Source organism: Brassica oleracea, chromosome C3 (genome assembly GCF_000695525.1).
Source record: "Brassica oleracea var. oleracea cultivar TO1000 chromosome C3, BOL, whole genome shotgun sequence".
Lineage (NCBI taxonomy): Eukaryota > Viridiplantae > Streptophyta > Magnoliopsida > Brassicales > Brassicaceae > Brassica > Brassica oleracea.
Genome location: NC_027750.1, coordinates 8,337,481 through 8,351,136, shown reverse-complemented (window position 1 = coordinate 8,351,136; position 13,656 = coordinate 8,337,481). Strand labels below are relative to the sequence as shown.

The window sequence follows — 13,656 nt, the reverse complement described above, 5'->3', positions numbered from 1 at the left end:
TGGTCCCTGCTGAACGGCAGCCATCTGACGAGCAACCTCCTGAGCACCTACTCGGGCGGCCTCCTGAGCGGCCTGCCTGGCTGCCTCCTGGGCAATCTGCTGAAGTGCTTCCTGAGCGGCCTGTCTAGCGGCATCCTGAACCATCTGTCTCAATGCATCCTGATCAACTGGTGGAGCCGCGGGTGGTGGAACTGCGGGCTGCTCATGCTCATCTACATTGTCTCTAACGGCTCTGGCGGTCTGGGCACGGGTGGTTCTTCTCCTTGGCGGCATCTAAAAGGAAAGCGAAAAGTTAACTTACGCTGAACTTTGGATACCAACATTTTAAGGAGCAGTGATATCGAACGAAAAGGTGCTATTTATTTTTATTTTCAAAATTCCCAAATCCCCGAAAATATTTTGAAATCGTTTAAAACCGTCAAAACCGAATAAAACCAGGTCTCCAAAAATCGCCATCCCGGGTCGGAGCCGGGACGGAACCCGCTCTGATACCAAATTGTGACACCCCGATTTACATAATAAAATGTTACGATAAATAAATAGCTCTGATACCAAAAGATACGTCTTAATTAGTATCATCGAGGCAATCAAGCAGCTGTTAATGTGAAAATTAGGAGTAAAGTTCTTATGCGGAGTTCGGTTATCAATAAAGATTGAAAAAAACTTATCAAATGCTCCGTGATTGTGGTGAACAAAAATAAAAATAAAATGCTCGTGATTGTTTTTACGCGGAGTTCGGTTATCAACCAAATATATAGAATTACTATAGATTACAGTTAAATAAACAAATAAGTTGGAACGATTTCTTACTATTCAATCGTTCCAACTTCGTCTTAAACCGAGTGCATGTAATGCGGATCTCTCTCTTCTACAATCGTATCTCGTTTTGTCATTGAGTTTTCTTTGTATAGCTTTAATTCATTGTCCAAAAAACTGCTTTGATATATATATATATATTTTTTTTGTTTAGATGGTTCATGAATACAGCTGAATCTTCAATTTTTGATTATAGATCTGAAGTTATCCATCTTTCTTTTCTTTTCCTATTGTAAGCTTCGTTTGCATCACTGCTTCAGTTTGCATAATACACAAAGTGAGTAGTGTTTAATGCTTCTATTTACACGAATCAGTTAACTTCTCAGTCGGGTCTTTCCCCGAGAGATTCCACGTGTTGTCTTTGTTTTCCTGATCAGAAACGCAAGCCTAAGCTCTACCTGATGCACGCCGCTTCCAAGGAGCTGAAAATTCGTGCTACTTCCAGCGTTTCTGAACTTCAAAGGTGATAACTTTATTTGTCTTAACTAGAAAAAAAAAAAGACTTTTAATGAGTGTTTTCCTCTGTTCTGTCCAGGTCTACTCCAAGTAGCGATGTTAACATGACGGCAGAGTTTGAGTTGGAGTTGCAAGAGTTGTTCAATGATGTCAAATCCATGGTTAAGATTGGGGTGAGAGTGACGCAATGGACCTTCTCCGAGCTAATTACGTTGCTGTCAAAGAAGAGATCGATTCGGGCTTGAAAGGTGTCGAACAAGGTGCTCTTCTGGACATAATTGCCTTAGGGTATATGGCTGAGACTTAAACCTCTTCCTGCATTGCTTGATATGGTGAGTCTAGAGTCAAGACATAACATTCTTCTTTTAACTGGATTGTGTTGTCTGAAACATAAGTTGACAAATGCAGATAAATAAGATTGTTGATAAGTTAAGGGACAACAAAGACGAGGTAGTTCTTGTTATCTTCTAGTTTTCTTCTATCAGTTTTGGAGGGACTAAGAAGTTTTTTTTTTTGCTCACAATTTGCAGATTGACATGTCAATTCTTGTTGCTACTCGCTGGATAGTACCCGCTGATGCTGCAGGCTGCAGCTAGTGGTAATAAACCCAACTTTTCTGAAGATCTATAATTTGATAAAATAGGATTCTTCTTTCCCAAGTTAGGTGTTAGACTTTTCTTGTTTTCGATTTTATTTTATACCCGTTGATGGTTTTTGTTAGTTATAGTGCTACTAAGCATATGGAGAATCCGGCAGAGGAATGCGTAGGAGGAGAAGAGCATATGGGTCGAATCGTTTAGCCTAGCATATAGCCGTGTCTAGGATCAGTCGATTTTGCGTGGTAGAGCTTCAGCTACCCTACCCGTTAGCTTTTTTTTTACTGTCATTTACACGACCACTGAAATGTAATTTCACTTTTACATTTCTAGTAGGGCTGGGAATTTTGTTTCAAGATATCAGTTTTCGTAAACCTCATTTTATGAATAGAAAAATAAGTTTTGAGAAATAAAAAAGGAACTTACAAAATGAATAAGAAAACCTATTTTATTTATAATGCATCCTATATACTAGCCCAAATCTTCTATATATTATTTGAGGATCTTTTCAAAAGTTGTAATTTCTAACTTTGTATTAATTACACTAGGTTAAGATCCGCGGAATGAATATTATATATAAATTATTTTTTGGTATTATATACTCCCTCTGTTCCTTATAGATCCATTTTTTAGAAAAAAAATTTGTTTTAAAAAGATACATTTTTTACATTTTCAAGACATTAATTAATGAAAAATTGTACTTTTCAAAAAATACAATTGTGTTTAATAAAATTTTATTGGTTAAAAGTTATTGAAAATAGCTAATTAAGGAAAACAATGTATTGGAAAATACAATTTTAAATGTTTTCTTAATAAGTGAAAAAACTATAACATGGATCTTTTAGGAACGGAGGGAGTATTTTTTACATCTTACGAAATAATAAATATATATTGAATAATTAAAAATTTAGTAACTATTACGTATATAATTAGACTGGTACAAATACTTAAATAAACTTTATTAATCAAGACAAACACTTTTTTCTATTTTATATGTTATAAAATTAAGTTTACATGATATTAACATATATATATATATATATATATATATATATATATATTACATTTTTAATATTGACATCTGTTAAAATATATTTTATACTCATATTTTTTTGGTCGTTTATTTTTGTTATAACAAAAATTTTAAATCAATGATAAAAATAAAAAATTTGTGAGATTTTTAATAGTTTTAGTAATTTATAATTTCAAAAACATTCAATGCAAAGTTTAAAATCTAAATATTAAGTTGTCAACAATTGTTCAAAAGGTTTGTCAAAAAAATTCAAAGCAAATTCAAAACTAAAATACTTATGTATTTTGTATGGTATATAATTTTTTTAAAAAATATTAATATTAATATACATATATATAATATTTATTAAATGAGACTTCATACTTATGTAATTTCGTAATTATTTGTATATTGTTATAACATAAATTTTAAACCATGGATCACAAAAATTTCAATGTGAGATTTTTAACAAATTTAGTTATTCATATTCGTTTTTAAAAATTTAAAATATAACATATATGAAAAAATCTAAATTTTTATTATATAGTTAATGTGGTTGTTTCATTTATTTTAATAAGTTGAAATTTTTAAAAAATGATAGAGAAAAGACTAATTTTTAGGGATTTTTATCAAATCTTTATCATTCAAAATCATTAATTGTCATATATATTTTAGCTACATTAGGTAATTGCGCGATTTTTATTTAAGAAAAAACATTTATGATTAATTTTTTTTTTTTGGTATAACCAAAATTTCCTTTTTAGTTTGCTTCAATTAACCTTATTGTAAAATATATTTAAAAAATTATTATTGCGACGCAGGAGATTCGAACACAGAACTGGCCACTATTTATTATACGGACTTAACCACAAAAGCACCAATAATATTATGACTAAGTTGCTGAAACTAAACATGGTTGGCCATTGTAACTTCTCAGTTTGGTGATACCAAGCTTAAGTAGGAAAGCCGTAGGCAGCTCCGTAATCAAGATCGACTCTGTAGTCAAATTCACAGTAACTGCAAGACATGTCTTGTTATGCGCCGCACCCAGGTACACGTTACCTTCAATGGAGAGCGAGTTGGTGATTGGCGTGTAGGGACGAGGACAGTCGATCTGACGCCATATGACCTCTCCGGGTTGAACGGTGAATATCTGATGGCGCCAAGGTAAATTGTGGTCACCGGCCTCTGTCTTTATGACTTTAAAAGCCTTGGACTGTTCGTCAAATCCAAATAAAAAGCCTCGGTGGTTGAATCTCTTTCGGGTCTGCGGCGGCTCCGGCTCGAACTCGAGCACCGTCAGACATTTTCTGATCGCCGGATTGCAGAGGACGAGGTACCTAATATATGTATATATATATATATATATATACACACACATATAAGACATTAGTCTTCACATTTACACATATATAACAGCATCTCGATATCTTACAGAATTTGTTTATAATAAATTAATCATCATATCAACTAAACTCCTATCTAAAAGTATTAAATGGATTAATTAATTAGTTTCTTTTTAACAGCAATTGCGCGCTAATGTCTATTATTAAAAGAATGGACTTTAAAAAATGTTCTATTAAGTTGAAATATACCTGTCGTAATGCAGGCAGAGGAGGCCTCTTATAGGTCCACCGGACGTGACGGCGAAATCTGAGTTTGGAAGCGTTGTCACATGGTGAGGATCAGCGATCGGCTGCGGGCGCTCTTGGTTGACGGTATTGAACGACTCGTATTGAGGTTCGCCGTCGTTCCAGACTCTTCGTTGACAGAGCCTCAGAAGAACAAGCATGGGTTGTTTCTTGGACTCTTGGTAATGCGCATGCTGGAGGCGTCTGTCCCCAATCGACCTCTCCCATTCCTTAGAAACCACAATACACCTTGCCAGAGACTTGGGAGGCAATTTTGAACGAATGACATCCTTCAACTCTTCGGGCATCATTGCAAAGTCCGAGTTCTCCATTGTGTTTCTTTTATATCTCAGATGTTTTTTTTTTTTGTTTGTTTGATAAGATTATCAGCATGTCAGCCTTCTAATTTATAGATTACATTTAACAGAAGCTTAATCTACCGTTTAGGTAAGCACGAGGAACTGAGCCACAAGTCTGAGGGCTCGTTGTGTGGAAATGAAAACGTTCTTTGCTTTAGATTCGATTTTGGATTAGAAAGTTAGTTAGCGCAATTTTTACCAAAAAGAAAATGTAGTTAGCGCAATGTTGGATCAAATTATAAAGAACAAAAAGAAAACTCCTTCACCTTTTCTCGAACCCTGATCAGAATAATAACATTTGAGAACCCGAACCACTATGGCACGGTTTCTAGATTCTCAGTATTACAATACGCACATGAACATATGTAAACATAATCTAAACGTTTCCTAACAATGTAAATCCGTTGTATTTAAAAAAAGTTCTATGATACATTTAACAGAAGCTTAATCTACCGTTTAGGTTGTTGATTAAGCAAGCACGAGGAACTGAGCCACAAGTCCGGGGGCTCGTAGTGTGAAAATGAAAACGTTCTTTGCTTTAGATTCGATTTTTGATTAGAAAGTTAGTTAGCGCAATTTTTACCAAAAAAAGAAGTAGTTAGCGCAGTGTTGGATCAAATTATAAATGCCCCTTGCCTTTATTGAGATGTGAACAAAAATGACATGGGACTCAACAGTCCAAAGAATGTCAAATGAATGAATGTGAGAAGTCCCACATTGGGAACTTGAAGTGAGTTTGATCAATATAAATCATCGTATAAACCGGCTGTTACTTTGGTTCTTGCGGTTTGACTACAATTGTGAATAGAAAATAACAAAAAGAAACCTGGTTCACCTTTCCTCGAAACTGGATCAGTTGAAAATCATGCAAGCACCGGAATCACTATGCCACGGTAGATTCTCGGTATCTCATTACACATAATTATATATAAACTTAATCTAAACGTTTCCGAACAATTTAAACCGGTTGTTACGTTGGTTCTTGCGGTTTGACTACAATAGTGAATAGAAAATAACAAAAAAAAAAACCCCGTTCACCTTTCCTCAAACCCGGATCAGTTGAAAATAATGAAGCTCCGGAACCACTATGCCACGGTCGATTCCCGTACTTCATTACACATAATCATATATAAACCTAATCTAAACGTTTCGGAACAATGTAAATCCGTTGTATTTCAAAAAAAGTTCTATAATATCAAAAATGCGAACATGTAAAAAAATCATTCTGATTTCCATGTTTTCTGCATATTGCCATTAAGGTAGGCTCATTCACAGATAAGCATGCATGTTGATTTTGGTAGGTGCACTAAAATTCTCAAGAGATGAATATGAGCAACACTTGCAAGTGAATCACTTGGCTCCATTTCACTACTCTTTTCACCTTTTGCTTATCCGAGTTTCTCAAAGCCGAATCATTAGTGTCAATTGACTCAATTCTGTTGCTAGTACCATAGACCCTAGCTCGATCAAAAATGATATACCATATATTTATGCTGAACTGGTTTTTGGTATCGATGATGACAAAACAATTTATGCTCTTGACGATGGAAAATTATTAATAAAAAGAGATGGATTTATATTCTATGTGTTATGTGTGTCCATTTTTTAAATATAAAGTTCAAGTTCATATTAATGTTTTTTAGATTCTAATAATGTTTTAATATACGAATTAAAATCGACACAAAGCGGGTTTACTGTTGGTTAAGCCTTTGATTAAAATGTTAACCAATGGATAATCTAATTAACCCGAAATAAGATTAAAACGACCCAATTAGAACTCTAACAACCCGATTAGAAAGAGTAAACTGGCTTTAGTGGATCAATTAACCCAAAATAATATCAAAATCCCTAAAGTCCCAATCTCCATATCTCTCTCGCGATTCGACCAAGCTCCATTGAATTCGAAGATTGAGCCGTCCCTAGTCAGGTGGTTCTAGCCGTCAAAACTGAAGGAAAAAGGTGAGTCTGACACTCTTTTTATTTATTATTTTTGGTTCAGATTGCATACATTAACAATCATGTTCATCATCTTTCTGGGTTTGTCTTTATGGGAAGCGAAATCCCTTTTCTGATTTTTTAGATTTTAGGGTTCTAAAGGATAAAATTGATTTGGGTTTTTTTAATAGGGTTTCGGTCGGGTTTTAATTGATTTCTGGTTGGATCTTCGTTTTGGATCCGATTGTACTAATATCAACCGATACCAACTGGTTTACTGTTGATTAATGTCACAAACGATTAAAACTAAGCCAAATTTTGATTTGTGTGGAAACGGGTTTTAAACTTTTATAATGAGAGAGATATTGGCTGTTAAATTTAATCTACGTGCAATTTGAACGAAGGTGAAAATTTGTGTTGAACTGTTACTATAGGATAGTTATGGTATAGAAATAAGTCGTCGATCCGAATAAAACAAGAAATTCATTATAAACAATTTAAAATTTGGATTTTTAGTTCATCTACTCAGATTCCGTTAATAGCAATTAGGATTCAGATATGCTGTAATACCTTTCAAGATCTATTTATATATTGTTATATCTCATAGATTCTGATTTTTAGCTCAGGTTTAATTCACATCTCAAATAGTAAATTTTATGTCCATGCCTAGAAATAGATATCTGGCTTGGTGTTCATGTGATCGGTTAGTCCGGTCTTCAAATTAATACGAATACTTGAAATTTTGCTGAATTGACTTTAAAATTTTAAGATTTAGTTTCAGCTAATTTAGTTTCTCAATTTTGATACCATACTGAGACGAAAAGAAATTGGGTTTTATTAAATTTTAGTTATATTCAGATAATGTTGATTATATTCTAATAATTTATATAAGTTCAGTTAGTTTAATTTTCGATTTATATTTTAATTAAGATGTGGTCTATAAAATTGATTTATTGGCATAAATCAGCTTTTCTGGTTAAAAGATACTAAAACAAACCAAATTAGACGACCGGAAAATTGAACGGGTAACTTTGTTAATTTTGAAAACAAAAAGTTAATGGAATCTATGACCAAACCTTAATCGAAATTAAAAATGTTGGCTTGGTTTGACATGTTTGACTCGGCTTTCACACCGTTTTCACTTTTCAGACTTTCAATATTAAACTAAAGAACGACGTGCGTTTATTTATTTAAAACAGCACAAATACATGATTAACGTAGACCGACTTTTAATGAAAGTAACGTCGACAGGCTTCTATAGGATAAAGATTAATTTGGCAACATAGCCACGTAGAGATCAAATCTCTGAGACGTGGCAGGACGGGACGGACGCATCGCACGTGTCAGTATACTACGGAAGTGAAGAGCCAGTAGCCAAATAGAGATGGTTCGGCCATATGTCATCTTCCTCTCTCTCAAGTCCCTTTATTTAAAACCTTTCCATGGTTTCTCAGAGACATGCCTAGAAGAAAAACAACACAGACGAACAGAGAAAAAGAGTTTGGTTGATTGATTGATTGAGAGAAAACAGCTTTGAAAAAATGGATATGCAGTCGCAGATGACACGCCCTTATGGTCATGATCAAGCAGAGGATCCAATCAGAATTCACCATCCAGGTAAAATACATAACGATAACCACATTAAACCAGCGACTAATTTTACTAAACCAAACCGATCAATATCATGTTCTCTTCCGTTAACAGAGGAAGAAGAGCATCATGAGAAGGGAGCAACTAAAGTGTTGCAGAAAGTAAAAGAAAAAGCTAAGAGGATCAAGAACACTCTTACTAAACATGGTCATGAGCACGATCATGATGCGGACGAAGAAGACTACGAATATGACGAGCCAGATCCAGAAGTGCACGGCGCACCAGGTTTCATTAGTAAATAGAAAGGGGTTATGTTTTTGTGACATTAAACAGTTTCTCTGTTTCATATCTTTATGGCACAGTGTATGAGTCATTTGCCGTCAGAGGAGGCGTAACGGGTCACCCTGAGTCTCTTTGTCATCCCGGAGAAACTAATCTTCCGGCACCGGAAGAGATTATTCCACCGGGGACAAAGGTTTTTCCTGTCGTCACAACCGATTACACCAAGCCCATTGAACCTGAGCCATTACAAGACATCTCTTTTGAACACGACGCACCGTCTCATCCTGATGTGTCGGAGAAGGAAGAGAGAAGAGATGCACCATCTCATCCTCTCAGAGTTTTCGACATGTCAGAGAGAGAAGAGAGCAGAGAGGATCATCAGATGCCGATGCACACTCCCGCCTCTCTCCTCTCTTCAACGGAGGATGTGAGGAGGACGTTTTCTCCCGGTGACGACGAAGATCTCGGCGGTCAACGGAGAGTCAACATCGGCAGACCTAGAGGGTTGGAGGAAGATCCGGGCGCTCCAGGAGGAGAATCTGTATCTAATTATCAGACCAAGGTTACGGATCCCACTCATGAAGGTAAGAACGTTTTATTACGGGAACTCAAGATCGTGTTTTTCTAAGGGTTTATGAAAGTGTTTTGTTTGTTGTTTAGGAGGTGGAGAAGCTGGAGTACCGGCGATTGTTGAGTCTCTGGGTAAGATGAAAGTGAGAGATGAGTCGCCTGTTCATAAATCAGGACGAGAATTCGAAAGAGACATGCCGACAAGAAGCCATGAGTTTGGTCTGAAGAACGAACACGCAATCGGATTTGGAGGGGAATCTGAAGATGGGATGGGGAAATATTTTCGGACAAGAAGCCATGAGTTTGGTCGGGGGGACGGTTCTGGAGCAGACAAGAACTCGGCGACGGTTTTGACCAGCGGATCAATCGCTGGGCTGGGGGAAGAGTTTCCTGCGAAGAGCCATGAGTTTGGTGTGAAGGATACGGCCAAGGGATATGGTGAGGAAACAGGACCTGGACTGGAGAAGCATTTGCCGCCGATAAGTGACTATGTGAAAGCAGAGAATGTGTTGGGAAGAGACTTACCGACGGGGACTCATGATCAGTTCTCACCGGACCTCTCTCGTCCGAAAGAGAGACATGACTTCGAGGAGACGCACGAGTCAAAACCCACTACCTACTCAGAGAAGATAGGTTCAGCGACTTCGTTCGTAACCGACAAAGCTGTTGCGGCGAAGAACGCTGTCGCCTCAAAGCTCGGCTACTCCGGAGAAAGCGGACAAGAGCAGAGTCGCGTTGGAGATGAAAAGGTCAAAGAGACGGGATCAAACGTGGTGACGAAGTTGCCGCTTTCGGGAGGTGGAAGTGGAGCTGAGGAGAAGCAACAAGTGGGAGAAAAAGGTGTGTCGACTAAAGACTACTTGGCGGAGAAGCTGAGACCTGGAGAGGAAGACAAAGCATTATCGGAGGTGATTGCTGAGAAACTTCATCTCGGAGGAGATAAGAAAAGGACAACGGTGAAGGAAGTGGAAGTGACGGTGGAGAAGATCCCTACCGACCAGATATTAGAGGGAAAAGAACATGGCGAGTCTTTTACTGGTGAAGGAAAAGTAGGAGGAGGAATGGTGGGGAAGGTTAAAGGAGCTGTCACTTCTTGGCTAGGTGGTACAACAGAGCACGTGAAGCCGAAATCTTCAGATTCCGTTGAGGACGAGTCTTCACAGTCACTTGGCTCCACCGTTGGTAAAACTTCTTAATCTTTTTTATTTGTTTAATTAAGGACTTTGGTGTAATTATTATTTATGGTTTGCTTATGTCTTTGTTGCAATGGTAGGGACTACGGGGTTTTCGGATTCCGGTGGAACTCTGCCGGGGCAGAGGGGACTTCAAGCTTCTGGAAACTGAGATTGATGTTTTGCTTTTGAATGTTTAATGTATGTTGTTGGTTGATGGCTCTGTCTGTGGTTTTCATGTATTTTGATGCAATCCTTGTTTTGTGTAAAAATAAAATAAAAATGGAAATATTTGCTTGCAATCCAAGGACAATTTAAAGAAGGGTGTTAGCATAAATAGTACTCTTTAGTTTGTCATAAAACTAGTATTCAAAAAAAATAAGATTGCTTTTCTTTCATAATAGCATTTACCAATCAACAAAAACACTAAATCAATCTACACATTTAATCTCATAAATAGTGCTATCTAGTTTGTCATAAAACTAGTATTCAAAAAAAGAAGAATTTTTTTCATAATAGCTGAAGAACTGACAATCAGATGAACAACCCAAATCGATCTTCCGGTTTAGCCGTTTGGACACATTCAATATCTTCTCATAATGCTAAACATTTTTTTGGAGGACAACTCTTGCCATCGGAAACATGGGAGACCATAGAGCAGACAATGCGCTCTAGCTCAACTTTCTAATTTTCTTTATCCTACTTTACATTTAAGTTCTTTTATTGATTAATAAGTTTTACATTCCAGTAGAGACATTCATGCACATAAACTGAAACGATCCATGAAATTTATATCATGAAATACTAGCTGTTTAAAAGCAATGATGATACAAGACTGTGCAAAATAATAAGAAGTATACGAAATATCATCTTTATTTATTATTAATATTTTATTTCGTTATTTTACCAATGGACCTTTTATTTTCCTTTACCATTAACAGATAAATTAAATATCACTAGATCTTAGTAACACTCACTTTGAGACCATCTTGCATGCGAAGAAGAACAGAAGAAACTGGTTTGGGTTTGTGCCCTTCAATGACCTTAAAGTCATACTTTCGTATGATTTCCACAGCCACTGTCTTTATCTGCAAGAACGTTAACTTCTTGCCCAAGCAAGTTCTTGGACCAGAGCTAAACGCCAAAAACTTATACGAAGGCTCATGTCTCAACGTTCCGCTGTCTGAGATCCATCTCTCTGGTCTGAACTCTTCTGCGTCATCTCCCCAAACGGATTTCATCCTTCCCAATGCATAAATACTGATTACTATCTTCCAGTTCTCATCGACTCTATGCCCGCTTGGAAGCACGTCTGGCTTCGCCGGTGACTTGTGGTTAAATAGGACTGGTGGGTATAGCCTTAGCGCCTCACACACGGCGCCTTCTAGATACACAAGCTTGTGTAACTCTGTTGGGTCAAACTTTGGCATCTTCTTGTTGATCTCGTCTCGGATCTTGGCCATTGCTTCAGGGTTCTTGGAGAGAAGCCAGAAAAACCAAGTGAGAGCTGAGCTTACGGTGTCTCTTCCCGCTAATAGAAACCCCAAAATAATGTCTCTCATGAACTTATCATCGCCCGGTTTCAAGAGTTTATATTTCTCCGTGTTTATGGTCATGTAATACGTTAAAACGTCCATGGCATCTCCTTTCTCATGATTTTTTTATCTCTTCGCGTTTAGCCGATATGATCTTCCCTAACCATTGATCGAAAACCTCAATACCGCTTCTCATCTTCTTCTCTATTCCTATACCGATCCAGTGTTGGAGCCTCCACAAGAAAGCCGGCTTGAAATGTCTATAGAAAATCCCATCTGAAACTCCTTCCACGGCGGCGCCCCACTCAACCTTGGGCATTTCAGTGGAGAGATACCTTGGATCATACCCAGTCATCAAAATCGAAGATGTGTCGAACAAGAATCTCTGGAACAAATCTTGCAAGTCGACAAGGATGTTTTTCTCAGAAGCGTTTTCAAGAATTGGAACAAGGCCTTGTCTTAATTTGCTTACGCTTGTGCTCACCGAGAAACTTCTAAAATCTTGATGGCTAAAAATGGCATGAGACGAGTTTCTCATTTCCTCCCACAAACCTGAGTCGACGTTGAATATCCCATCTCCCAAGAATTCAAAAATCTTCTGAAACTCCTCACCTTTGGGGTAATTAACGAAATGTGAACTTAGAATGTAGTGGACATTCACTGGATCAACAGTAACCAATATGTCCGTTCCACTACCCCATGGTCCTTTTAAACGAAACGTCATATTGGCCGCCTCAAGAACCTGGGTGAGCCAGTCGTGGATACGATGAATTTGGAGGAGCAGACCCGGAAGCATCCCAAGGACTGGCCAGTTTGTGGGGAAAGGCGTTTGAGTTCTCATGTGGAGGAAAAGACAATACAAGACGAGGAAGAAAATGAATGCTATGATGATGTCAAGTAAGCCAATGATCATCGCCATAGTACACAAAAGGGGTTGTTTTCTTGGCCTATAAAACTGATGGTTCTTTTTTTCATATGAGTGTGACATCCAAGAACAACTCGTTTGCGGTATATAATATTTGAAATGACTTAAACCAATTGTATTTAATTATTTTTGTAAGAATCGTATTATCAAAGTTTGACAATTGTACATTATTAAGTAGTTATAAAGTTTTGTCATAAATCACTTATAGTGTAAGTTTCAAAAAGAAATTACTTCTAAGTTCTAACCTATGAATCAAAAATTTATTGTTGATATTATATAATTTTATAGATTCATACATCTAAAATTAAAATCAAAAACAAAATAATTTAGAATGGCATACTAAAAACTATATATATTTAAATGAATAATCTTAATATAATTGGGGTTAATTAATAAAATAAATTTGGTTTATTATCATATATACTTAATGGGATTACGTCATGTGTGTTGGACCCGAATATGACCCTCAGGTGAGGTACCGATAAGCGTGAGCTAGCATGTGAGTTGCGATAAGCCCATCATAACAAAGGGAGCTGAAAGCCGAGCTGACGACTGGACCTGAGAGACATCATAGCAGAGGTCACGACAGAAAGTGAGCTAACACCTTAAGAGACTCGGTCAAGAGGAGCCTAAAGCGAGTTCCGTAATTGAAGCCGAATATCTCGGAGAACAGTTGAAGGGTTGCCAACGAAACCTAGACTATATAAAGACGGAGAAGATAAAAGACAAGCCATCTCTTTTCCATATATCAACTTTTGTACTAGATTAAAAGCATTA

General features: G+C 37.0%; 3 protein-coding genes and 1 long non-coding RNA gene across 5 annotated transcripts; 2 read left to right on the top strand and 2 right to left on the bottom strand.

Moving 5' to 3' along the window:
- Nucleotides 1-563: 563 nt before the first annotated feature.
- Nucleotides 564-2,270, top strand: LOC106329136. Of its 2 annotated transcripts, none has more exons than XR_001267738.1 (5): nucleotides 564-1,279; nucleotides 1,352-1,604; nucleotides 1,681-1,722; nucleotides 1,803-1,870; nucleotides 2,000-2,270. It is a non-coding gene; the product is annotated as an uncharacterized LOC106329136 (long non-coding RNA). The 2 variants fall into 2 exon arrangements; XR_001267737.1 differs by having other exon boundaries at nucleotides 1,994-2,268.
- Nucleotides 2,271-3,772: 1,502 nt separating this feature from the next.
- LOC106329812 (putative F-box protein At1g70970) lies at nucleotides 3,773-4,843 on the bottom strand. Its single transcript, XM_013768438.1, has 2 exons — nucleotides 4,476-4,843; nucleotides 3,773-4,220 (listed from the first exon to the last, which is right to left on the bottom strand). The coding sequence occupies exons 1-2, from the start codon at nucleotides 4,841-4,843 to the stop codon at nucleotides 3,773-3,775; spliced, it is 816 nt and encodes a 271-aa protein (XP_013623892.1).
- Nucleotides 4,844-8,304: 3,461 nt separating this feature from the next.
- LOC106332447 (low-temperature-induced 65 kDa protein-like) lies at nucleotides 8,305-10,708 on the top strand. Its single transcript, XM_013770906.1, has 5 exons — nucleotides 8,305-8,422; nucleotides 8,510-8,680; nucleotides 8,758-9,261; nucleotides 9,338-10,429; nucleotides 10,521-10,708. The coding sequence occupies exons 1-5, from the start codon at nucleotides 8,347-8,349 to the stop codon at nucleotides 10,589-10,591; spliced, it is 1,914 nt and encodes a 637-aa protein (XP_013626360.1). The 5' UTR covers nucleotides 8,305-8,346; the 3' UTR covers nucleotides 10,592-10,708.
- Nucleotides 10,709-11,375: 667 nt separating this feature from the next.
- Nucleotides 11,376-12,873, bottom strand: LOC106334106 (alkane hydroxylase MAH1). The gene is given in 2 exon segments (XM_013772450.1): nucleotides 11,376-12,078; nucleotides 12,080-12,873. Coding segments are annotated over 2 exon segments (1,497 nt in total).
- Between the last annotated feature and the right edge of the window lie 783 nt (nucleotides 12,874-13,656).

What these genes read in the sequence shown, in the direction of transcription:
- LOC106329812 (XM_013768438.1), bottom strand. Translation starts at nt 4,843, where the DNA reads ATGGAGAACTCGGACTTTGCAATGATGCCCGAAGAGTTGAAGGATGTC. An exon ending in CTCTGCCTGCATTACGACAG is followed by an intron (nt 4,221 to 4,475) that starts GTATATTTCAAC and finishes TACATATATTAG; the next exon opens with GTACCTCGTCCTCTGCAATC.
- LOC106332447 (XM_013770906.1), top strand. Translation starts at nt 8,347, where the DNA reads ATGGATATGCAGTCGCAGATGACACGCCCTTATGGTCATGATCAAGCA. An exon ending in AATCAGAATTCACCATCCAG is followed by an intron (nt 8,423 to 8,509) that starts GTAAAATACATA and finishes TTCCGTTAACAG; the next exon opens with AGGAAGAAGAGCATCATGAG. An exon ending in TACGGATCCCACTCATGAAG is followed by an intron (nt 9,262 to 9,337) that starts GTAAGAACGTTT and finishes TTTGTTGTTTAG; the next exon opens with GAGGTGGAGAAGCTGGAGTA.